Genomic DNA, 25,708 nt, shown 5'->3' with positions numbered 1-25,708 from the left:
CATCCAGCTCTGGCATTTAGAGGACATAAATGAGGTTCAGGGACAGCACAATGTCTGACTGTCTGGCCTGTGGACTATCCATTATCTGACCACGGGGCAAGAGGATTCAAAACCCACGGAGTTTTATTAAATGCACTGACTCCATCCTACTGTAAGTAGCAAGGACAGCACCGGGGCCCAGTGAGCAGTCCCAGAAGCTGTTGATGCCTTCAAGAGTGAGAACCCAGTCTTCAGTCCCTTTCCTCTAGAAGGGTCCACCGAGGTTCTGGAATTAGACAGGCCTCACCATGTCCCGGCTGTGTGATCCTAGGTGTGTTACCTAACATCTCTGAGCTGTCATTGTCTCCTCTGAAAAAAGATGCGCAAATAATTATAGGATTCAGTGAGATAAGGCAGGTAAGCACATACATAGCACATGGAAACATTCAATAAACACGAATGATTTTGTGATGATGCTCACTTGAGAGCTAGCGAGGTTCTTACCGATTATCTCCTCCAATTCCTTCATTATCCAGATGGGAAAATGGAAGCTCAGAGAGAGAAAGGGACTTGCCCAAGATCACACAGCAAGTTGAAAGACCAGGGACTAGAACCCATGTCTGTGTCTCTCGGACCAAGGTTTTCTTTATGCACCCACCAGTCACCTTCCAAGAATATCTTAGAAATGTAAAAAGTGTTCCAATAGCCTTGTGAGTTATATTAAGAAAACCAGGCCTGGGATAAGCAAAGCCTGGGATGTCCTATTCCACAGTCATCCTGGAGTTCCCGCTCAGCTGCCCTAAGGGCTGGGATCTGCCTCAGCCCCTCTGTAGAAGTAAATGGCTACTAGAAAGTGGGACGTGTGAGAGGGAATCATTGCTGCCTTTTGTCAGACATCTCTATTCCTAGAGACGGTGCAGGAGGAGAGCTAGGTGGGTCATCGGCTCTGCAACTCAACCCTACTCAGCAAATAAGACAGTCTCCACTTTCTTAAAGTCCATTCCAGAAGCCAGCCCTTTTCTCCTCAGGCCTCTCAGTAGGCACCTCTGGTTTTCAGGACTAAATCAGCCACTGAGCCTTTACAGGTGCTCTGCACAGACACTGGAAGCCCATGGCCACAAACCTGCAAGAAAGTTCCTGTCTGCAGGGGTGAATATGCTCAGGATCTCCTGGAATCACTCCTCCATGTCCCCTTCAGAGCCCTGGAGTGCCCCACCTGATCCTTCTGAGTGGGCAGCTAGCTGCTCAGCTTTGCTACCATCCTATCTTGGGAGCATGGAAGTGTTAAGGCCCTGTCCCTGTGAACAGGAAGGGGGCAGGAGCCAGGATGTGCCCTGGCTGTTTGGTGGGCTTTGGAGGGCATGCTTGGCCCGTGTTCCTTTACTAAGGGCATTCATCATCAATGGCCTCCCATGCTTCTACTGAGTGGGACCAGCCATGTTCTGTATCACATGACCCCATCACCACCTAGCCACAGATGTTTGGTCAAAGAGGAAACATCTGACTCCACTGGCTAGCCAGCCATCCTAGGAGCTGGCCACAGTCATCCCTGGGGGAATTTGAACTTGGAGATTAAAAGGTTATTTAGAGCCAAGTGCAGTGGTTCACGCCTATAACTCAAGCTCTTTGGGGGTTCGAGGCAGGAGAATTGCTTGAAGCCAGGAGTTGGAGACCAACTTGGGTAACATAATGAGACCTTGTCTCTACCAAAACAAACAAACAAACAAACAAAAACCAAAAAAAATTTTTTTTTAATTAGGTAGGTGTGGTGCATACCTGTAGTCCTAGCTACGTGGGAGGCTGAGGCAGGAGGATTGCTGGAGCCCAGGAGTTCAAGGCTGCCATGAACTATGATTACACCACTGCACTCCATCCTGGGTGACACAGCAAGACTCAGTCTCTTATTTTTTTAAGTTGGGGGGTGAGATTTAGGGGTACACACTGGAGCCAAAAGGCTATGTGTGGAGGGTGGAGAGATTAATGGGGAAAGAGGGTAACATTAGAGTCTTGTGATCTCAGAAGGCTGAAAGAAGACAGGAGCATGAGTGGGCCTTCTTCAGGAAAGAATTCACAGGGGTGGTGGGGTGTTGGTGCTGATGAAGGGGAAGAGAGAATCCCAGAGGCACCGCCAGAGAGTATGGAGACAGGGATGTAGGCCAGATGCTCAGATGACTGACTCTCCCCAGGATGATGGGAAGACCCCAGAAAAAGTCCAGAAAGAGACTTGACTTGGTGTCATACATTCTATGGGTTTGGACCCAGATAGAGACTCCAGAAAGAGAAATAGGCCAGGCATGGTGGCTCATGCCTGTAATCCCAGCACTTTGGGAGGCCGAGGCAGGTGGATCACGAGGTCAGGAATTCAAGACCAGCCTGGCCAAGATGGTGAAACCCCGTCTCTACTAAAAATACAAAAATTAGCTGGGCATGGTGGTGGGTGCCTGTAATCCCAGCTACTTGGGAGGCTGAGGCAGAGAATTGCTTGATCTGGGAGGCGGAGGATGCAGTGAGCCGAGATCGTGCCACTGCACTCTAGCCTGGGTGACAGAGTAAGACTCTGTCTATTAAAAAAAGAGAGAGAGAGAGAAATAATAAAATAATAAGGCCACAATGGCACCCAAAGGTAATGAAAGCTAAGTGTACTCATAACAGAGGCTGACAATCCCTAGAAAAGGAAGTCCCCACTATGTACCCTGATATAAGAGGTCCCTGAGATTGAGAATTGGTGGAAATAAAAGAAATTCTCTCAAACTCTGGAGCAGAGCCTACCCGTGGACTCAAGGCCACTTCCTCTTGACCTGTGGCAGCTGCTTTAGAGCACCTGAATGGGTATTTTTTTCTTGTGGATAGTAGCAGAGACTTGGAAGTTGAATTTCTGAGAATGTATCAAAAGGCAGGAGAAAACCGTAGCATCCTTACTGTATTTAGCAGGAAGACTGGTGGAACGGTCTAGGCTGAAGCAAGAGAGAGTGTAGGGTGGGGTGGGAGGGGGTTGCAGTGAAAAGCTGCTATAGATGATCAGGCTACACAGAAGGCCAGGAGGACTTCCCCCATTCTCACTACTAATTGGGGAGGAGGACAGGAAGGAGCTGGCATAATGGCTTAGAAAGAGTCAGCAGGAAGGCCTGGGCCAGGCCTCGGCATAGGGGTTCATATAGCTTTGCCAATCCATTGAGGTCATATCCACATGGCTCCTGGGACTGGAAATATCCAAGCTCATCCCCAAGAGCTAAGCCACAGGGTCCAACACAGAGCAGGATCAGACTAGGAGCACCATGCCTCAGCTCCCAAACTCCATAGTCAAGATGGGGAGGGCAGGGAGACATCCTGCAGCCACTAATGAAGAATCTGCCCAATGAGCAGCCTGGCTGCTCTTCCCCCTAGGTTGGTAGGGCCCTGAGACAATCGGGAGATGAGCATGGAAGAGAGGCTGTGCTCTGCAGGGCCAGAGAGGGAAAACACACAAACATCATGATTTCTACTATGAACACCTGCTCCTTGTCCCTCTATAAAGAGGATCTGGGGCAGGTGAGGGGAACAAGGGAAGAGGCAGACACAGCTGCTGCTGGCAGCTGGCAGGACCCACTGAGAAGGTGGAGGGACAGCAGAGGCCCCTGCAGAGTTCCTGAGTGCAGGGAGACCACTGGACACCCTGCTCGAATACTTCCTTCATTTCCCTAACAGTAGAAGTCCATCCTGGTATTTTATCCCTCACCCCCTGACCACCCTTTCCCCTAAGTCCCCAGAGTCCATTGTATCATTCTTATGCTTTTTTCTTATTCTTATACTGTTCGAGTAATGGATGCACCAAAATCTCACAAATCACCACTAAAGAACTTACTGAGGAAACCACATACCACCTGTTCTTCAAAAACCTGTGGAAATAAAAACAAATGTTTTTAAGAATTTATGATGCAAATGTATAATAATATAAATAAGATTTTAAAACGCAATTTAGAAAAATATGAAAAACAAAGTCATCCTGGAAGGAAGAGAGGACAACCCCAGCTCTAGTTCTTCGTGTGCCTCATCTAGGAAATGCCAGCCCTGGTGCCAAGAGTTTCCCTAAAAACTGAGGAGTGAATGCATGCTTGGTGAGGAAGGCAGGGCTAGAACCGTGCTTTCTCTGCATGAGTGGGTCCTGAGCTGTGCCTGAGCAAAGCGCCCACTTGGAGAGGGCTTAGTGACTGGCAGGTGCAGATTAAGGAGGTGCTGAGCAACAGGATTATTTGTGATCTCCCTCCAGCTGTGTAAATGGGAGTGCGCTCTGGAGAGGCCCAGATGTCCACATAGTGAGTCCTGCTGCACGTACGCCCCACTGAGCAGTGCCCACCAGAGGTCAGTAACAAGTGATAGATAAGCCCTGTGGCAGGGGCACCACTGGTCACCCTGACACTCATGAGATCATCCTCCACTGTGTGGGCAGAATCTCATTTTTTTTAAATAGAGACAGGGTCTCGCTCTGTCACCCAGGCTGGAGTGTAGTGATGTGATCATGGCTGACTGCACCCTCAATCTCCTGGGCTGAGGCCATCCTCCCATCTCAGCCTCCCGAGTAGCTGAGACCACAGGCATGTGCCACCACGCCCAGCCCAGAATCCCATTCTTGACCCACCTGCTATCTCATTTGGTCCTCCCTCTCATGCCTCAGCCTTAGGCTTTCATGCAACCTGTATCTGAGCTTTCCAGCGGCCCCCCTCCAACTTCCAGAGAGTCTGACCTTCCCCTTTCCAGGTGCCACTTTGACTTGCTCATGTTTTTCCAAGTTTTTGCCTTTTCCACATCACTAATTCCACTCATCTTGGATAGAATTAGACCCAGTTCCCCCTGGCCACGCCCTCTCCTCTCAGAGAAAAACCAAAAACAGGCAAGACTGCTTCAGGCCTCTTTGTCCAACCTAATGAGATGTTCAGCAAGTGTCCAAGGCTTTGCTATTCCCATCTTCTGGTCGCCCACCTTTGGGCTTGTGTGATGATTTGCACCAGGACACATCCTTCATCTTCCCCAGGAGGCTGGGACCCACTACTCAGCCATGGTCCCTCAGCATCTTCCCCTGCCTTCTAATGACAGCAGGAAAAAAAGCCATAATTCATGGAAGGGCTGGGGCAATACAGGCACTCTGCAGAGCGTTTTAAATAAATATCTCAGAAAATCATCCCAATTACCCAGAAAGTGGGTACTTTCCCCATTTTACTGGTGAGGAAACTGTGGCTCATGGATTTGCTAAATGTCACACAGCTAAAAAGTGGCAGAACAAGGATTCTCATTCATGACTGTTTAACTCTGAAGGTAGGACTGAGAACACTCGGCTAGATGCCCACCTATGCCCTAAGCTCCCAAGAGAAGGTGTGAACATTTTCACGGGTTTGGAGCCTCCTGCTCACTCAGACCTTTTATTTCAGTCAAAGTGGACCTGCCCCGCCCCATCACTGAGTGTCAATGACCAGATGCAGGACCAGCAGTGACCCTGCACAAAACTGACAACGAATGCGGGAATGGGTTTGTGAATCCTGTGTTTACATCCCAGGTTCACCTGTGTATCCCGGCCTCCCCAAGGCTAAGAGAACTGGAGCCAGCTCCCTTTGCAGATGCTCGTCCTGGGGTCTTCTCTCTGCGCACAGTTCTCCTATCATGCCAGCATTCTTCTATAACTTTTCAGGTGTTTCCCCCTTTGAACGTGTTACTCAGACACTTATTAAAATTCCACTACAGCCGAGCGTGGTGGCTCATGCCTGTAATCCCAGCACTTTGGGAGGCCGAGGAGGGCAGAGCACTTGAGATCGGGAGTTTGAGACCAGCCTGGCCAACATGGTGAAACCCTGTCTCTACTAAAAATACAAAAATTAGCTGTATGTGGTGGCGCATGCCTGTAATCCCAGCTATCAGAGGTTGAGGCAGGAGAATCTCTTGAACCCAGGAGGCAGAGATTGCAGTGAGCCAAGATCACGCCACAGCACAGCCCGGGTGACAGAGACAGACTCCATCTCAAAAAAACAAAAACAAACAAAAAAACTGTACTGCCAGCCTCTAGGAAATCTAGGAAATCAAAGATAAATCACACACCATTCTGCCCTCCTGGAGCTCACAGTGCAATGGCCAGTGGGGGAGCTCTGGATGTGGTAACAGTAATTCCACGCTGTGGGAGGAGCTGTCAGGCCAGGATCTAGGCCAGAGTCTGGTCCTGAAATCAAACCCCTGCCTTCATCACAAAACCTCAGCCAGCCACTTGCTTGCCACAGTCTCTTTTTCTCCCTTAGTTCCAAGAAAATGTGGAAACCTCACCAATGCCCCTATGTCTTCCTTTAAGCATCGTGCCTGATATGGTTTGGCTCTGTGTCCCCACTCAAATCTCATATTGAATTGTACTCCCATAATTCAATACATCAATTCAATACATCAATTCATCTTGAATTATATTCCCATAATTCCCATGTGTGGGAGATAACTGAATCATGGAGGCAGTTTCCCCCATACTGTTCTCATGGTAGTGAATAAGTCTCATGAGATCTGATGGTTTGATAAGGAGAAACCTATTTCACATGGCTCTCATTCTCTCTCTTGCCACCACCATGTAAGACGTGCCTTTTACCTTCTGCCATAATTGTGAGGCCTCTCAAGCCACATGGAACTGTAAGTCCAATAAACCTCTTTCTTTAGTAAATTGCCCGGTCTCAGGTATGTCTTTTTTTTTTTTTTTTTTTTTTTTTTTTTTTTTTTTGTTGAGACGGAGTCTCGCTCTGTCGCCCAGGCTGGAGTGCAGTGGCCAGATCTCAGCTCACTGCAAGCTCCACCTCCCGGGTTTACGCCATCCTCCTGCCTCAGCCTCCCGAGTAGCTGGGACTACAGGCGCCCGCCACCTCGCCCGGCTAGTTTTTTTTTTTTTAGTAGAGACGGGGTTTCACCGTGTTAGCCAGGATGGTCTCGATCTCCTGACCTCGTGATCCGCCCGTCTCGGCCTCCCAAAGTGCTGGGATTACAGGCTTGAGCCACCGTGCCCGGACTCAGGTATGTCTTTATCAGCAGCATGAAAATGGACTAATACAGTGCCCAAGATGTCATAGAACAAGTTCCCAAGAAAACCTCAGAGGGTTAGGAGACTCTGAGCTCAGAGTGTAGAGGCCAAACAGCTAGAATCCTAAGGCCACATTAACAGAAGCATAGGCCCACTCATGAGAGATGACTATTTCTCTAGACTAGATGTTGAAACTCAAATGCCCAACTGCCTAGCAGCACGTAGAGCACATGAGGAAAGGGGCTGGTGTAAGGGGTTGGGAAGTCAGCACAGCTGGGCCTGGTCTGTATTATAAAAGGCTAGAGAACACAATTCTGCCCCCAATAGGGGCCACCTCTACTCAGCCAGCCAAGAGTTCTGTCTCATGGGAATGTGATCCAGTGTGGCCCAATCTTCTTATTTTTAAGAGAAACCAGAAATCCAGATTTGTATGTGACTCTCTAGAGTTTTAAACATTGAAAACAAATTCAAATTATTTTCAACCATTATGCATGTCAATGGTATGTGCTAAGTAAAATGTATCTGGGGGCTTGATGAGGGCTCAGGCCATCAGTTTACAAACTCTACCCTGGACTGTGCTGCTCCAACACATGATCCTTAGAGGCTCATGTTCTTTCTGCAGGCCCCACTTTAAGGCAAATAGGTGAGGCCCAGGACCCAGGGCGGATTCACCAGGGTGGAGAGGATCTGAAAGTTTGCCAGTGGGAAGAGAAAATATTCTAGTGCTATTTGGGCTGGTGAAGAGGAAACACAGAGTTTGGGCAACTATGTTTTTGTTCTTGTTATTTTTTAAGACTTTTTTTTTTTTAGATTCACAGCCAAGTTGAGAGGAAGGTACAGAGATATCCCATATGCCTTCTGCTCCACACATGCCTGGCCTCCCCCATTATCAATGCCCCCCCACCAGGGCACCAGGGGGTTAGGAGACTCTGAGCTCAGTAAGCATCCTGCAAATAGCTAAGAATGAAACAAACATTGTGCAAGGCAATGGTGAATGAATGGGTTAGTGAATCCTTGTAAATGGTGAATGAATGTGAATAGCAATGGTGAATGAATGGGTTAGTGAATCCTTGTGAATGGTGAATGAATGTGAATGGCAATGGTGAATGAATGGGTTAGTGAATCCTTGTGTTTACTTATCTTGTCCTTCACAAAGCTAAGAGGGCTGGACCCAACTCCCTCTGCAGATGCTTTTCCTAGGAACCTCTCTCTGGGCACCTTTCTCCTCTGTTAGGCCAGCAGGCCAGCATTCCTCTGTAACTCATTTGGTATAGAGGAATTTGTTACCATTGATGAACCTACAGTGAAACATCGTCACCACCCAGAGTCCACAGTCTATAGTTTGCATCATGGTTCACTCTGGGTATCCGCATTATAGTACCATACAGAGCATTTTCACTGCCCTAAAGACCTTCTATGCTCTACCTACTCATCCCTTCCCACCCTCACCCCCAGAACCCCTGGCAAACACAAATCTTTTTACTGACTCTGTAGTTTTGCCTGAGAAACTATTTTTTAAACTAGAAAATTAGAGCATATGACCTCACCAAGTATGAGTGTTCAGTTATCTACGGCTGTGTAACAATGTACCCCAAACTTTAGTGGCCTAAAACTACACTGAGGGTACCTGGGCAACATAGCCAGACTCCCTCCCATCTCTACAAAGAATAAAATAAAAAGCTAGGCTTGGTGGCACACATCTGTAGTCCTAGCTTCTCAGGAGGCTGAGGTGGGAGGATCACTTGAACCCAGGAGTTGGAGGTTACAGTGAGCATGATCCTGCCACGGCACTCCAGCCTAGGTGACAGAGTGAGACCCTATCTCAAAAAAAATGGAAAAAAAAAAACTACATTAAGGGGAGGGGAAATGGGGAATTGGAGAGTTTCTGTCTGGAATGAGGAAAAAGTTCTGGAGGTGGATAGCGATGATGGTTATACAACAGTGTGACTGTACCTAATGCCACTGACCTGCACATCTAAAAGTAGCTAAAATGGTCAGTTGTATGTTGTCTATATTTTACCATGATAAAAAGGCAGTGAAGTTTATTTTGTGTAAGTTAATAAAGCTAATAAATACCTTCAAATTTAGATTATTCTAACATGGTTACACTAAACTTTACTTACTATATTTTCACTGACTATGCAATGGAATATAATGACAGATCAACCAATTAATAGAAAATAAAAAAATGGCTAAATAGAAATAAAAAAATTAATAGAAAATAAAAAAAATCAGCCTAAAAAAATGGCTACAGTGAGTTATTTTTTTCACAATTGTGTGTGTTGACCAGGTCTCTTCCATTCTTCTCCGTGTAGCTTCTCAGCCTCTGCTAAGCTGAGTTTTTTCACAGCATGATGTGGCCTCAGGACAGGGAAAACGGCAAGGCCTCTTAAGCCCTAGTTTTGAAGTCACATCACATCACTTCCGCCAGGGTTCAGCCAGGGGAGCAGAATCCTGTGAGTACTTTCAGATCCAGTATTTATTCTAGGAATAAGACCTAGAATTTGCACAACTGAGGGAAGCTGCAGAAGCAAAGGTCCAGAAGATCAGTTGGAGGTCCAGAGGAGCCACTAATCTGTCACTTAGAGAAGCCAACCACGCCCAACATCAAAGGAGAACCATGAAACCGGTGCTGGCAGAGAGGGTCGTGAAGAGCTGGTGCCTCTGCATGGGTCCCAGCTCCGTGGGTCTACAGCCACATGCCTGGTGATGAGCATGAGCCGCCATTGGCCAACGGGGTAGGTAGCCACAGAGAAGAGCTGGAGGCAAAGGGAGAAGAGTGAGGACAAGCTGGGACCCACTGGGCATCTCTTCATCTGTCACTCCATCTGACTGTGATAACCTCAGAGAGTGATGGCTGCTACTTCTCTCCCACCTTCCAATCCTGGGCAGCTTCCTCTTTGCCCAGCTCTAACCTGAGCCCACACAGGAAAGCGGAATTGCAGATTAACCAAGTTGACTCAGTGCAAACCACCACAGTGGGAGTACTTATGGGACAACAAGACAGGAGATTTGAAATCAGGGCTGTCCTGACAACTGTGGCATGTATGCTCTCTGGATATGGCAGGGAGTGGCAGGTAAGGAGGCTCTATCCTGTAGGGCAAACTTGTTTTCAGCAGCTCCAAAACAGAAGGCCTAGGAAAGTCAATATGGGGTCTTAGAAAATAAGACAGATCTGGGTTTAATCCCAGCCCATCAGCTTACCAGCTGTGTGAGTTTGGACAAGTTGCCCAACCTCTCTGAACCTTAATTTCTGTATCTCTAAAACGTGGGACAATAACCTCAGCTTCATGGAGTTGTGCTTGCTGTGGTGCCTGGCTTCAGAGTTGGTACCTATTAGACTCGATTTCTCTATCCCCCAACTCCATGAGTGGGTGTGCCCAACATTGAGCTAGGCTGGGTGCACATTGGAGGAGCGCAGTAAATATCTGTTTAATTGTGCAAGCTATAGGGAAGCATACTTTGGCTGAACTAAAGAAGGTCATAACCATCCAATTCTAGCAAGGGCTCCTTTGAAGTAAAGAGTTTCCCCTTACAAGATGTATGCAAGCCCATTGGAAAACCAGTTGGACCAGGTAAATTCTAAAGACTCCTATAGTTCCAATAAATTGACTCTAGAGAAAAGCCCAAAGAGTTTATGAAGAAGCATTTTCCCATTAATTTCAGAAATGTTCCATATTTATTATAAAATGCCCACCACTATTCACTGCTGATGGGATTATAAATTGATACAACCTTTCTGAAGGGCAATTTGGCATGATGTATCAAGATTCTTAAAAATATCCACACCATTTGACCCTGTGGGAATTTGTCCTGAGGAAATAATCTGTAATGTGCCAGAGATATAAGTACAAGAATGTGCCTTGTTATTTATAATAGCAAAAAAGTGGAAATAATTGAACTGTCCAACAATAGAGGAATGATTAAATAAATTAGGATGCAGCCAAAAGATGGAAAGCCATGTTTCCATTAATCTTGTCTTTAAAACTACATCATGTATTTCCAAATGTAACATGGGGATTTTTCCCACAATTATCTTAGAAAAAAGAAAATCTCTTTAAATTCAAATTCTTACAATGACTTTCCTATTAAGCATACTCTTTCTTAGTTACTTTATTTTAAACAACAAAGTACTGTTTGGGAAAATCACATTAGCCGTACCTGACCTCAATCAATGCTAGTTGGGGATGTTTATAGGGGTTACCTGCTGGAATTGGCAAAAAGGAGGCAAAGGAATTGAACGGAGATTTAGTAATTATTCTCAGGGTTACAACCTCACAATTGCAAGTGTTGGCTGTCATTGTAAACAAGCCTTTAAAGATCACTTTGAGGAGCAATCCAGTAAGCAGTGATGTTGTGGGTATCGCTAATACACTTATGGGACAAATGCAAAGACTGCCCTAATGTTATGCAAATAGGTACTCGTGGCTTAAAATACAATTGCCAGAGACAACATTGTACACAGATTTTAAAAGCATTGCATCTTAATCTTGAACAAGTTAAACAAAAGGGAAAATGATGTGCTCTGGACAGCTATGTTGGGTAATTCATAAAGCAGCCCCAAGGAAGATGGAAGCACAGATGTCAAAGATGCTGGCAGAGTTGGTGAAATGTGAATCTTTCTAAATTTAACATATTTTACCTGTGGGTTTAAATGTCTATATATAACTGAATTTGTCAATTAAACATCATCAGTTAGCATTTGACGATTTCAGCTCTACCCTTAAATATTTGCATATTCAGTTGGTTCCAAAACTTTTTATTAAATCTTCCAGATGGGAAAATCGGGCCCTTATGTGCTTGGCTACCAGATAGTTGGGCCCATATGATATATAGCTGTGAGAGAAAACATCTATGAAATAATGTTAAGTAGAAAACACAAATTACAAATGTTATGGTGTGATTCTAATTTGTTTAAATACACATACACACACACACATAAGTGCACACACACACACACAAGCACACAAAAAAAAGCAAACATAGAAAAAAGACTAGAAAGAACTGTACCAAAATGTTAACAATGATTATGTATGAGTAGTGAGATTATGAGATACATAATGGTTTTTCCAGGAGGAGGGTTAAAGGTACATTAATGTTTTAACCAGGGAAAATAATTTTTAAAGGCTTTTATAAAAGTGATTTCTTTCTTAGATCATCCCTTGAACCCTAAGAAAAGCTTTTATCCTTTTTATTCCTTAAATCTTCTGTATATGGCGGGGGTGGGGGTGATTTTGATAGAAATATGTGTATTGATATAACATGTGCCTGACACAATAATGAGTGGGGGGAAGCACATTACTAAGCAATGTCAATAATATGTTTGTGGTATGATTCCTCTGAAAGAAGAGAAAGGGGAAGAGAAAGCGAGAGAAGGAGGGAAAGAGAGAGGGATAGAAAGAAGGAAGGAGGGAGGGAAAGGAGGAAGGAGGGAGGGAAAGAGGGAGGGACAGAAGCATGGTGATTGCATATGACATACGTTTGCATACATGTAAGGGTAGGTCTGAAGGGAATGCATCAAACTGCCAACAGCCCCCCAGGGTGGAGGAATCTATATCCTTCTGTAGCGTTCATTTTTGCATTTGTGCAGTACATGTTTATAATAGGATGTAATTGACTTTTTGCTGATTCTACTGAAATGGGAAAATGCTGAGGGCAAGGCCCATCCGTTTGCTATGGCTTCACTGCTCTGCAAAAGAAAAAAAATGTTTTTCTAATTACCCAATATTTTCTAGCCAACCCCCAAGCCTGTGGGATATAAAGGAGTTTACAATCACAGCAACAAGCAGCATTCCTCTGGCTCTAACTTCCATCTGCTGCTGCGGGACTTCCAGTCTCTAAGAGGACACAGAGACACAACTGAGCATGAAGAGCTGTTCACTGAGGGTTTTCTACATCCCAGGCACTTCGCCAAGTGCTTTCGCATGCATTCGCTTGTTAATCCTGAGTCCAATCTTCTATCCACTTTACAGGTGAAGAGACTGAGGCATTGAGAGGATAGGTATACACAGCTGGTCAGAGACAGAGCTCAGTGAGACTGACCCCAGACAGCCTGGGCACCCCATGGGTGACTCACATGTGCCCACAAACACACCCTCTTGGCTGCCACCTTACAGCTGACATTTTCCACCTTTCCTGATCTGATTCCATCAGTGAGAGCTGATGCCATGGCCTCTGCTGCCCATGCTCCTGTGGCCATGGCCAGTACCCACTACAGAGGGCACAGATATGGGGCCTGAGAATGCTGCTGCCTCAGGCTCCTAAGGCAACCAGCACCCTCTACCACCACTGGGTTGGGGTTTTATGACTGGAGTGCTACTGAGATTGAATTGTTAGGATGACACCGAAGCCATTCCAGAATTCCCAAATCCTGCCTTGGCCCAGCTACCTCCCTCCTCCTGAAAGGCCCTTAGGGAAAAGAGACATACCAAGGAAGACCCAGGCCCAGCACCTTCTTAGCTGGGCTCCAGTCCCAACCCCTAAAACAAGGACCCTGGGCTGGACCCACCCAGGACCCCTTTCCCTAAGCTAGACTAAGTCACCCACTTCCCAACCTGACCTCAGGTCTCACTACTATGAGACAAGAACTGGCTCCAGCACAAGTCCCACCCCGACCCTGCCCTCAAGGACCAGAGAGAAAGCAGCAGTGAGACGGGAGTAAGGGAGAGTGTCCCCACTTCACCCCCACAAGACCTACTAGTTGGGAGAGTGGAGGAAAAAGAAACATAGGCAGAGAACTGGATCTTCCACTGGAAACAGCCCTGCCCAGCACTCCATCCTATCTCCTGCAGAGGCTGCAAGAGAGAGGAGGGCACACCACCAGCCCTAACTGTGGTCTCCAGGGGCTCCTCCACTTAGACAACAAGCATCCTTCCTCCTTTGGAGGTGGCGGCGGGGTCACAGTTTCTTGCCCTCAATGCTGACCCATCTTAGGGAAGAGTATGGTGGGCAATGGGGGAGAGGGGAGAGGTCTCATTGAGTCCCACCTGAGCTGCCTCAGTGCTCATTGAGTCCCACCTGAGCTGCCTCAGGTGAGGGCCTGTCATCATGAAGCCATTAGTGGGACAAACAACATTGGCCCTCAACCCACCGGCGCTGCTCTGCATTCCTTGAAACCCTTGAGATAAGCTGGGGACCACGGCCCCCACACTGTCAGACACAGATGACACAAGTGGGACCATCCTGCGCCTAAGAGATTTTACCAAAAACACTTCAATACGGTTTGGCTATGTCCCCACCCAAATCTCATCTTGAATTGTAATCGCCATAATCCCCACATATTGAGGGAGGGACCCAGTGGGAGGTGATTGGGTCATGGAGACGGTTTTCCCCATGCTGTTTTCATGATAGTGAGGGAGTTTTCACAAGATCTGATGGTTTTATAAGCCAGTTTCCCCTGCTTTTGCTAGCTCTCTCACCTGCTGCCATGTAAGACATGCCTCTTCCCCTTCCATCATGATTGTAAGTATCCTGAGGCCACTCCAGCCATGCAGAAATGTGAGTCAACTAAACCTCTTCTTTATAAATTACCCAGTCTTGGATACATCTTTATAGCAGTGTGAAAACAGACTAATAGAAGGACTCAGGCAGGAACTCAGGTGAGCACCCAGAATTGCCCCTCCCCTAAAAGCAAGCTGGCAGATCCCACTCTCCCCTCCCTTGGGATGCTTTCCCACCCTGGTGACACCTCCAAATTCCCTCCAATCAGCCCTCTGCCCCTCCATTCCCCCAGCCCTTGCCTGAACATGCCCAATCCCAGGTTAGCTCAAGGTAGAAAGAGCCCTCCTCTGCTCATCCCCATTTTCATCTCCATCTCCCTCTACTCACACATGCTTAGAAGATAACAACTGTCCACCAAACCTCCATCAGAGAGAGGTCCTGTCTCACTCAACTTGTCCCTGAACTGGCAGAGGTGTGACTGCCTTCCCAGTGACATAAGAAAAGGTCAGAGTTTCACAGTAATGCGCTCAAGGGAAGCAGAGTTCCCAGGGGCTGGGGCTTCAGGTCTGTGACCCCCTTTGGAAATAGGAGAAAGACCTAAGAGCCTCTGGAAACCAACATCCATTTCTTGTCTCAGATTTTACCTCTTCCTTGGTCTTCCTTTTGATCTTATTTTCAAGCCAGAGATGAGCATTTCCGCGTTGACTCCAGCTGATTATAACTGACTCCGAACCTTTCTAGTGATTAAAGTAGCTGCGAGGCTATGTTCTCCAGAGATCTGTACTGCAGGCTGAATAATTCAAGGCAGCCTTTCCAAAAGGCTGAGAGATCTGGGAGAAAAAAAATCAGAGAGAAGAAAAGTTTTGTTTTTTTTTTTAAGAAAAGAGTAATTTCCCCCATGCTGGCGACACAATAAGCACTCAATAAACATTAGTTAATTCTGATTGACGTAAACACTGGGACAGAAATAGAATAGAGAGACTGGCAGTGACCAGGCAGGGCTGGGCTGGGGCAGGATACTGGATGCTTCCAGCGAGTGGAGCAGCTCAGGTGATGACCTCCTCTTTACCCACCGCTGGCCAATCTGCTTGGGAGCTTCTAGTGTTTTCTAAATTGGAAGGAAGTTTGAGAAGACAGCAGAGGCATAGGGTAAGATGGCATCTGTTGCCCTAGCTCAATCTGCTGGGCTGAGGTTGAATACAGTGGAGAGGGAGTAAAGCCCAGAAGATGTAGGAGCTGTTTTCATGAAGGACTGTGTGAGACTTTGAGCCCAGGCTGAGCTGCTTTGGTGCCCACACAGCCAGGTTTGGCACAGGAAGAAGAAGGAGAGGTGGGCCTTCTCTCCACCCCAGCTCTGGTGCCCTGTGGCAGGGTCTAAGGGATATGGAGCAGAGGTGAAGCAGAAGCAGGGCCAGATGTGCCAGTCAGAGTGCCCAAGAAGTGGTCTTCACACTGAGAAGTGAGCCGCGTAGCAGTGGCCAATTACCACCTGCAAATGACAGTGCACAGAGGGCTTCCCCAGGAAGAAGAGAGTTAAAGAAAAGGCACAGATCAGAGAGCCTGCTGCCCGCAGCAACCCAATAGAGCAACTTGTCCAACCAGGGGAGACTTCATGGGGAAGGGGAGCCGTGCAAAAAGCAGATAGAGCTTGCTGCTCTTACAATCAAAGACTAATGATACGGTGGCTGTGTTCCCCAGCTGGTACAGTCAGGATGGTTTGGGTTATAGAACCTCCTCCACATGATTGGTCCAATGTTTGGCATCTCTATCTCATGGGAAACCCTGTGCTAAGAAGGCTCTGGAATCCTCCCACCCAACTCCTCATCTTGTAAAAACTGAAGCTCCGAGAGTTTAGGCTGCCCAAGATCACACAGCTAGTTAGCCAGAGAGGAGTGAGAGCCAGGATCCCTCATGCCCAGTTCCCAGGATTGTGTGTGTGTGTGTGTGTTGGGGGCTGGGGGTGCTGGAGGAGGAGAAACAGAGAGAGGTTGGGATCTGGGCCCATTGCATGAGACCGCAAAACCATGCCAACGCCTGTGCCAGTGTCTCTGTCCACTGTGTTGTCAGCACCTCATGGAGCTGGAATCCCAGCTGCTGCTGCCACCTCCCTAAGGTTGCACAGTCAGCATCTACAGAGCCAATTCATCTACCTGTGGTTTAATGAGCAACCGACACTATGACCAGGGACCTGGAGCCCAGAAAAATTCCAATTTCAAGCCCAGTCTTTATAGTTAATTAGCATCACAATCCCACACCTTGGAGAGTCCAGGGTCACAGGAGCCACAGAGCCAGTGGCTTACGGTGGCTCCCCAAACATGAGCCCTGACTCTAGGGGCACAGAATCTCAGTGTTCAAACATCGGAAGTGTCTCCAGTAGTGGAAAATGAGCAAATAATGAGCAAACATGATCTAATGTTGATATAGAATGAGAGAAGTCCCAACTTCTCTAGGCAGGACAGACCTTCAGGGAATGACATACTCTCTGCTTCCAGACCTCCTCCTCCAAAACCACTTCAGGTTGGTGAATAAGACTTCATGAACTCAGAAAGAGCCCAGATAGAGGGGTCCAGATAGGTGAGCTATGCCACACCTACTGGGTTCTGTCCAGCCCTGTTTCCAGCTGCACCGATGAGTCCCTTCCCTGAGGACTGTGGGAAACTGGAGGTGGAGCGGAGTGGAGGTCAAGTCCCACTGGGCACCTGGAGCTCAAAAACTGTGGGATGGGGCCTATTCCACTCACCCTGTGGACCACAGAAGCAAAGGACTTCCAGCTTCAGAGAAAGCAGCACGAAGCAGAAGGAACAGAGGTGAATTCAGGGAAATCCCAAATCAGACTCACCGTCATGCCCCTCACTTGTCCTCTGGGGCTCACAGGCCCCCTTGCTCTGTTTCTGCTAAGTTGTTTCTCTTCTGGTTTGAACACTCAGGTTCTTCAACTGCCCCTTCCTGGATATGAATCAGAAGCCACCCCCTTGCGAAATGGTCCCCATTGTGTCTCTGGGCCCTTCGGAGTAGAGCATTGGAACACAGCCAGATGCACTGAGCTCAAGAGCGAAGAATGGCCTGTGACAAGAACGGGGGGACTGGCAACTCCCTGCTTCTCTGTTTATGAGAGGTCCCTCTGCCTGGGGACAGTCACATCACTCGGCTGGATCACACAAAGGTCACAGTCTACTAAGACCCCTGTGTTTTTTCACAGTTGTTTTTGTAAGGCCACATTTTTCTCACATTTCTTCATTTCACTGGGGTGGGTCTCTCGGGATGCTGCCTTCTTGTTGCCTATTCCTCTCCATCAGCTCCCCCCTCTTCTTCCCCCAGGGTCCCTGCCTTCACTCTGCCTCCTAGCACACCACACTGAAGCCAGAGTGTGCTGCCTAAAACACAGATCTGGCCATCCTGTGTCCCTGGGTAAACCCTTCTGTGGCTCCCTGGACCTATCAGAGAGTCAAACTCCTGGGAATAGCGAGGGTCCCCCAGCACTGCCCAGCCCCATCTCACCTGCCTGTCTCCCTCCTCCTCCTCCATACCTGGAAGATGACATCACACCACACCCCCAGCACTTGCTCTCCTAGTGGTGCCACACTTTGGGGCACACTGCTCCTTCCTCATGGCAGGTGGCTTGGGAGTCAGACAGATAGGGTTGGAATCTGAATTCTGCCAACTAGTGGTCTCTAACCTGGAGAAACCCCATTCCCTCCCTGGGCTTCTGTTATCCCATCTATAAATGGGTAATAAAGGTACCCACTTTGCAGCTAGTGAAGAGGATTTGAAATTGATCAATCATCAAGCATATGCCTTAAGTTACCCATAACGTACTTACTAGGACTCTATGCCCACATCCGTATCACTAGAAAAGTTCTATTCATATATCAAAACCTGGTTCAAGTGCCGCTACATCCACGAAGCCTTCTCAGATTCCTCACCCAGTCTCAGACTCCAAAAGAGCTCCTGCTTCTGGCCTCACGGCCACTTCAACGTGCCTCTGATTGACTCCACGTACCCCGTAGTGTCACCATCTGCATCTGGTTCTGACTCCCCAAATTCATGTCTGAGCCCCGCCAGGGAAAGGACCAGGTCTGACTTCTCTCTCCTCAGTGCAAGGCCTGCCACACAGACAAAGTCCGTAGATGTTTATTTAATTGAATCACGTTGAATTATTCATACCTTATTGAATTCTGTCACCCAGCATATTCCCCATCCCTCCCACCTTATAGAAGTTAGACTTCCTCCTTCATCAATAACAATAATAATAGTGAAACCCTATTGATTGCTTCCTGTGTGCCAGGCACTTTCTAGGTGTGTATCTCATAATTAGTTCAGTTAATCCTTACAACAACCCTACTGAGATAGGCACTGTTTTCCAAATGAGGAAAAATAGGCCTTTGTTTTCCTAATGAGGAAACTGAGGCTCAGGGAGTTGAGTTTCATGTCTAAAGTCCAACAGCCAGGAAGTGGAGGGGCTGGATTTGAGGCCATGTGTTCTAGTTCAGAACACTTGTCCTTTTTTAGCTTTTTATTTTCAAATAATTTTATGGAAAAGTTACGAAGATGGAGCAGAGTTCTCATATATTCTTCCCCCTCTTCCTTTAATATTCAGGTCTCACCTAGCCATGGTGTGTTTATCAAAATTTAAAAATCAACATGGCACACTATTATTAACCAAACTACAGACATTTTTAGGATTTCCCCAGTTTTTCCACTCATGTTCTTTTTCTGTTCCAGGACCTAATCCAGCATCCTGCATTGCATTTAGTCATCATGTCTCTTCATCTCCTCTGATCTGTGACCATTTCTCAGTCTTTCATTGTCTTTCATGACCCTGACACTTTTATTTTTTAACAGAGTTTCGCTCTTGTTGCCCAGGCTGGAGTGCAGTGGCACGATCTCAGCTCACTGCAACCTCTGTCTCCCAGGTTCAAGCGATTCTCCTGCCTCAGCCTCCAGAGTAGCTGGGATTTCAGGCATTCACCATTACGCCCAATTAATTTTGTATTTTTTGTTTTCTTTTTTTTTTAGTAGAGATGGGATTTCACCATGTTGATCAGGCTGGTCTCAAACTCCTGACCTCAGGTGATCCACCCACCTCGGCCTCTCAAAGTGCTGGGATTACAGGCGTGAGTCACCACGCCCAACCACCCTGACACTTTTAAAGAGCAGCATCAGGTATCTCACAGGATATTCGTTAGTCTAGGTTTGACAGGTATGTTCTCATGAATAGTCTGAGGTTACAGATTTGGGAAAGCATACAACAGAGGCACCCTTCTCTTCACATCGTATCAAGGGCCACATGACACCAGCATGACTTGTCACCTTGACCACGTGGTTAAGCTGGTGTTTCCAGGTCTCTCCACTGTGGAGTGACTATCTGACTGCATTTGATTTTAACCACCACACTCTAATGACTCTCAGTTAATGTCACTGATGCTGGAAAAGAAGGATGCCTGGCAGAACAGGGGGTTCCAGCCCAGAGCCCAGAGCAAAAGGATTCTGGAGCTGTCCCAGGTGGGGCTAAAGGGCCAGTGGCCCCCTAGGGCACCCAGAGCATCAGGAAAGGCATTCTCCCTTGGAGCCGTCAAAAAAGGCTTCCCAGAGACACCGGGACTAAGGAGGGATCTGTACAGGTGACAGGTAGCGACATCTACTCCAGACAGAGGAACCAGCACCAGCGTGGACACGCTCACAAGGAGACGAGAGCATGGACAAGTTCTAGATAAGAAGGCAGTGGCTGGACTAAAATCACACAAAGATCATGACAGCCACCTCCCTGTCTCCAAGCAGAATGATTCTAAAACTTTCCTAGTCCCTTGAAAACACCTCCACATCTGTAACCTGGAAACTCAGAGCAATGGTTTCCAGACAGGGGCAAGATCAAGCTAGCAGAGCATCCCACACTCCCCCAGCCACCACCCGCCCGTCTCTGTGTTCCCGCTGCACTTTGACGCTCTGCCTGGTATTTATCACAGCTGCCTCTGCTCCTGGATGCAAGCGTGCTTGTCTGAGTTCCTCACTAGCCTGCAGCAAGGGCGGAGCCCTGCCCCATCCTCCTTTGCCTCCCATCCCCCTCTTTCTCCAGGCTGAGCTCAGAGCCTGACACACAGTAGGGGCTTAGCAAATGCTTGTGGAAAGGCAGAAAGAAAACAGATTCACTTCTGCAGAAGCTTTGAGAATATTCTGAAGACATTTTGTGACTCGCACTGACTTCCAAAGCACAGAAAATCATTTTTAAAACTGATGACTGTGAAATTTCAATTACATTCACAAGGAGAGCCAGAGTAAGCTGCAAGAAGCACAAAACAGCAGCTTTGCATTTGAGAAGCCAAAAAGCCTGGAATAAGAGCAAGCAGGATGGGCACCAGCCTTGAAGCCATATCCAGCTGTTTTCAGAGCTGAGCTGCACATGAGCAAACTTGAATTCATAGCCCTTGAAAGAGAGGACAGTTCCAGGGAAATCAAACGTCTGTAAGGATAGCTGAGTCAATCCCATGAACCTACTACCAAAAATAATTTAGTGCTCAGAGGCTGCATCAATAGAGGTACAGCACCTACACAAAAGGAGGTAACAGATCTGTTCAAGGTACAGAGAATGGCACAATCAAAGAACTGGGTTCAGAAAGACAAACTGGATTTTGTGCAGAGGTCTTAAGAGTGGAGAAAGACCTGGAGTCAGCGAGTGAAAGGGCAGGAAGAGTGTTCCAGACAGCAGGAAAATATGTGTAAAGCATCTGCAGGACAAATGCTAACTCTTTCTAAAGACTGTGAGAAAGGCCAGCATGGCTTAAGGAGAGAAAGCAAATTGTAGCCAGACTTAAGGCTGGAGAAGTGGGTAATAACCAAACTCACAGGGTTTTTGGGGTCATACAGAGTTTGGATTTTACCCCTAAGAGCAATGGGAAGCCCTAATCTGTCCTTTCCTTGGATATTGGGCAGAGACCCATACTGGACTAAAGTCCTAGACACATGCACAGAGAGAGAGAAAGGGAGAGAGGAAAAGAGGGAGGGAGAGGAGAGAGAGAGAGAGAGAGAGAGAGACAGAGAAAGAGAGAGAGAGAGAGAGAGAACAGCTCTTCCATGTCCAGTAGGAACACTGCACGATGTGTTGGAAGAGCTTCAAAGGAGCAGGAAGTGGATCCCCTCAGCCTTGACCCTGGCAACAGGGCCCAGTGGAGAACTTAGCCAAAGCTGCCATTGAATAACCTGCATTCTCTTTTAGACCTGGCCCTCAGGGATCTCAGAGAACCAGCAGCTGGCAGAAAAAGCTTTCTGCAGCAGAATTACATGATTTCTACTTTTTTGCCTCACCCTGCAGAAAACTGGAGCCAAAGCTCATCTGTTTCCTGCTGTACTTCTCTTAAAGCCAAAGAAGTAACCACTTGCTTCACTTTTCCTACAGAGTACATTGCCAAGTCTCTGGACACCCCATGGTGGGTACACACCTGGGTTCCTAGGGATCACTTCTTAGGTGCCTCACTGCAGCAAAGCACAGATGTGATCCTTTCATCCCTGGGTGTGGAGGAGAGTCCCACTGCCCTCTACCCCACACTACCACCAGCAGCCCCAATTTTCATATTTCCATATTTCAGGTTTCCTAGAACCTCTTCCATGGATGCCTCCAGAAATAAGTTGCAGCTGCTGCTTTTGCTGCCGTCTCACAGGAATGGCTTCTGTAGGTAACTGTTTCTTGACTCCCTAGTCAAAGTCTAGGATGGGTGTACCTGCCCGGCAGAGCCAAGGTTCCGAGCCTAGGCCCCATCTTCAAGGAAGGTTGGGCAAGGGAGTTTTCAGATTCTCTACTGAGGCTGTCTGTTTCCCACCAAGAATCAAAAACTGGAAGAATTCCCAAACATGATGTGATGGTTAATACTGAGTGTCAACTTGATTGGATTGAGGGATACAAAGTATCAATCCTGGTGTGTCTGCATGGGTGTTGCCAAAAGAGATTAACATTTGAGTCAGTGGGCTGGGGAAGGCACATCAACCTTTAATCTGGTGGGCACAATATAATCAGCTTCCAGTGAATATAAAGCAGGCAGAAAACCGTGAAAATCCCAGCCTACATCTTTCTCCTGTGCTGGATGCTTCCTGCCTTGGAACATCAGACTCCAAGTTCTTCAGTTTTGGGACTCAGGCTGGTTCTCCTTGCTCCTCAGCTTACAGACAACCTATTGTGGGACCTTGTAATCATTTAAGTAAATACTTAATAAACTCATATATGTATGAGATAGATATAGTTGCTTGGTTAGCTGAAATATGGATATATATATATCCATATATATTTGCATATATATATACATCCTATTAGTTCTGTCCCTCTAAGAGAACCTGACTAATACAGATTTTGGTGCCAGGAGTGGTTCTAGAGGAATAAAATATTAAGGATGGACTTCTTTCATTGGTTTTGGGGTTTCTGGAGGTGGTTGCTTAATATGATTAGACCCAAAAATGCCAACGACTCTACTTCTAATAGTATGGAGAACACTGATAGTCCTTGGCATGAACTGTTTAGAGAGTTATGCAAAATAAATGCATTTGACACTCCTGATTCACCGCTCATGAAAGGCAAGGACTTTAGTGACTCTAAACATAATACTTTTGACCATATGTAGAGAATCAAGGAACATAATGAAGCTAATTGGTTGCTCCTACGTTCGGTTGACAAAGTGATGAAAGAAAATGATGAACTCAGGGATTCTGTCTCCTGGTTTCAAAAGCAGATACTAAGCCTCAAATCTGCTAAGGTTGCCCTGAGTGAGAGTCTTATCTCCTGCAGAGAAAGAGCTGAAATCGTGGAAAAACAGATACAAGCTCTTATCATGCAAGTGGCTGACCTGTAATGAAAGGTGCATGCATAGCCTCACCAGGTGTCTACTGTTAAAGTGAGGTCATTGATTGGGAAAGAATGGGATGCTGAAACTTGGAATGGGGAATTGTGGGAGGACCCTGATGAAGCTGGGGACGCTGAGTTTGTAAACTCTGATGAGCCATTTTTGCCAAAAGGAACAGCTTTCTCATCCCCAGTAGTGGCAGCATCCCCTGCCAGAACCATGCTGTCATCAGCCTTTCCACCTTTGCCTGAGGAAACAAACTTTGTGCTGCCTGAGGCAACAATGATGACCTCCCCTGAGGCAGTTGCCAGGCAAAATAATGTTGATTCTCTTCAGGAGCCACCCCCAACACCTCTGTTTGCTTCTAGACCTATAACCATGCTAAAGTCCCAGTGAGCCCCTGGAAATGAGGTTGAGAGCGTGACCCATGAGGAGGTGTGCTACACTCGAAAAGAACTGTTTGAGTTCTCTAACTTATATAAACAGCAATCTGGAGAACAGGCACGGGAATGGATATTAAGAGTATGAGATAATGGGCTGGGCGCAGTGGCTCATGCCTGTAATCCCAGGACTTTGGGAGGGCGAGGCAGGCGGATCACGAGGTCAGGAGATCGAGACCATCCTGGCTGACACGGGGAAACCCCATCTCTATTAAAAATACAAAAAATCAGCTGCGCATGGTGGTGGGCGCCTGTAGTCCCAGCTACTCGGGAGGCTGAGGCAGGAGAATGGTGTGAACCTGGGAGGCAGAGCTTGCAGTGAGCTGAGATTGCACCACTGCACTCCAGCCTGGGCGACAGAGCGAGACTCTGTCTCAAAAAAAAAAAAAAAAAAAGAGTATGAGATAATGGTGGAAGGAACAGAGAGATGAATCAAGCTGAATTTATTGATTTGGGTCAAATAAGCAGGGACTGTGCATTTAATGTTGCAGCTTGGGTAGTTAAGAAAAAATGGTTCTAATAGTTTATTTGCTTGGTTAGCTGAAATGTGGATTAAAAGATGGCCACTGTGAGCGAGCTGGAAATGTCTGATCTCCCTTAGTTTAAGGTAGGGGAAGGAATTCAAAGGCTTAGGGAGATTGGGATGGTGGAGTGGGTTAGTCAGTTTAGACCTACTCACCCCAGCTGGGAGGGTCCAGAAGATACACCCTTGACCAATGCCTTGCAAAATAGATTTGTGAGGGCAGCATCTGCATCTTTGAAGAGCCCTGCAATTGCTCTTCTTTGTGTGTCAGATCTAATGGTGGGAATCGCAGTTACTCAACTACAAAATTTAAATACAATGGGAGTAATTGGATCTCGAGGTGGCAGGGGCCAAGTGGCAGCACTCAACCATCAAAGGCAAGGTGGGTGTAGCTACTGTAATGGACAGCAGAGGCAAAGAGGCAATCAGAATAGTCTGACTCATGTAGAGCTCTGGCACTGGCTAATTAATCATGGTGTTCCTAGAAGTGAAATTGATAGGAAGCCTACTGCTTTCCTACTTAATTTGTACAAGCAGAAAACTTCTAGGTCAAATGGACAAAAGACTAAATTGAATTATAGAAACAGAGAATCACGGCCCCTCAATCAATTTCCAGACTTGAGCCAGTTTAGAGACCCAGAAACCTTTGAATGAAGGGGACAGGTCCCCTTGAGGAAGGACCGCACTACATTACTGACAATTTATGCAGTGACTCTTTCTCCCATCCTTCCACAAGACCTCCAGCCTTTTACCAGGGTAACTGTGCACTGGGGAAAGGGAAATTATCAGACATTTTGGGGACTACTGGACACTGGCTCTGAGATGACATTGATTCCAGAGGACCCAAAACATCATTGTGGTCCTTTAGTTAAAGTAGGAGCTTGTGGAGGTCAGGTAATTAATGGAGTTTTAGCTCAGGTCTGACTTACAGTGGGTCCAGTGAGTCCCTGGATTCATCCTGTGGTCATTTTCCCAGTGCCAGAATGCATAATTGGCATAGGTATACTTAGCAGCTGGCAGAACCCCCACACAGGCTCCCTGACTGGTAAGGTGAGGGCTATTATGGTGGGAAAGGCCAAATGGAAGCCATTAGGGCTGTCTTTACCTAGACAAACAGTAAATCAAAAACAGTATCACAACCCTAGAGGGAATGCAGAGATCAGTGCCACCATCAAGGACTTGAAGGATGCAGGGGTGGTGATTCCCACCACATCCCTGTTCAACACTCCCATTTGGCCTGTGCAGAAGACAGATGGATCTTGGAGAATGACAGTGGATTATCGTAAGCTTAACCAAGTGGTGACTCCAATTGCAGCTGTTGTACCAGATGTGGTTTCTTTGCTAGAGCAAATTAACACATCTCCTGGTACCTGGTATGCAGCCATTGACTTGGCAAATGCCTTTTTCTCCATTCCTGTTCATAAGGCCCACCAGAAGCAATTTGCCTTCAGCTGGTAAGACTAGCAATATACCTTTACTATCCTACCTCGGG

At 47.0% G+C, this 25,708-nt stretch overlaps 1 protein-coding gene across 2 annotated transcripts in view; it reads right to left on the bottom strand.

The window, feature by feature from the left end:
• Positions 1-9,464: 9,464 nt before the first annotated feature.
• The window catches only part of LOC117092861, a 129,068-nt gene continuing 112,824 nt past the window's right edge, over positions 9,465-25,708 (bottom strand). For both annotated transcript variants that reach the window (XM_033227084.1, XM_033227081.1), the window contains 2 exons: positions 15,076-15,261; positions 9,465-9,750 (listed from right to left, as the gene is read on the bottom strand). Coding sequence is in view for 1 of the 2 variants with exons in the window: in XM_033227081.1 (XP_033082972.1) it covers positions 15,176-15,261 (86 nt within the window). In the remaining variant the exon portion in view is untranslated. The remainder of the gene's footprint in view (positions 9,751-15,075; positions 15,262-25,708) is intronic.

The sequence above is a fragment of the Trachypithecus francoisi genome, unplaced genomic scaffold (genome assembly GCF_009764315.1).
Source record: "Trachypithecus francoisi isolate TF-2019V2 unplaced genomic scaffold, Tfra_2.0 Lachesis_group12, whole genome shotgun sequence".
NCBI classification, from domain to species: domain Eukaryota; kingdom Metazoa; phylum Chordata; class Mammalia; order Primates; family Cercopithecidae; genus Trachypithecus; species Trachypithecus francoisi.
This window is presented reverse-complemented; position numbering and strand designations above follow the sequence as displayed.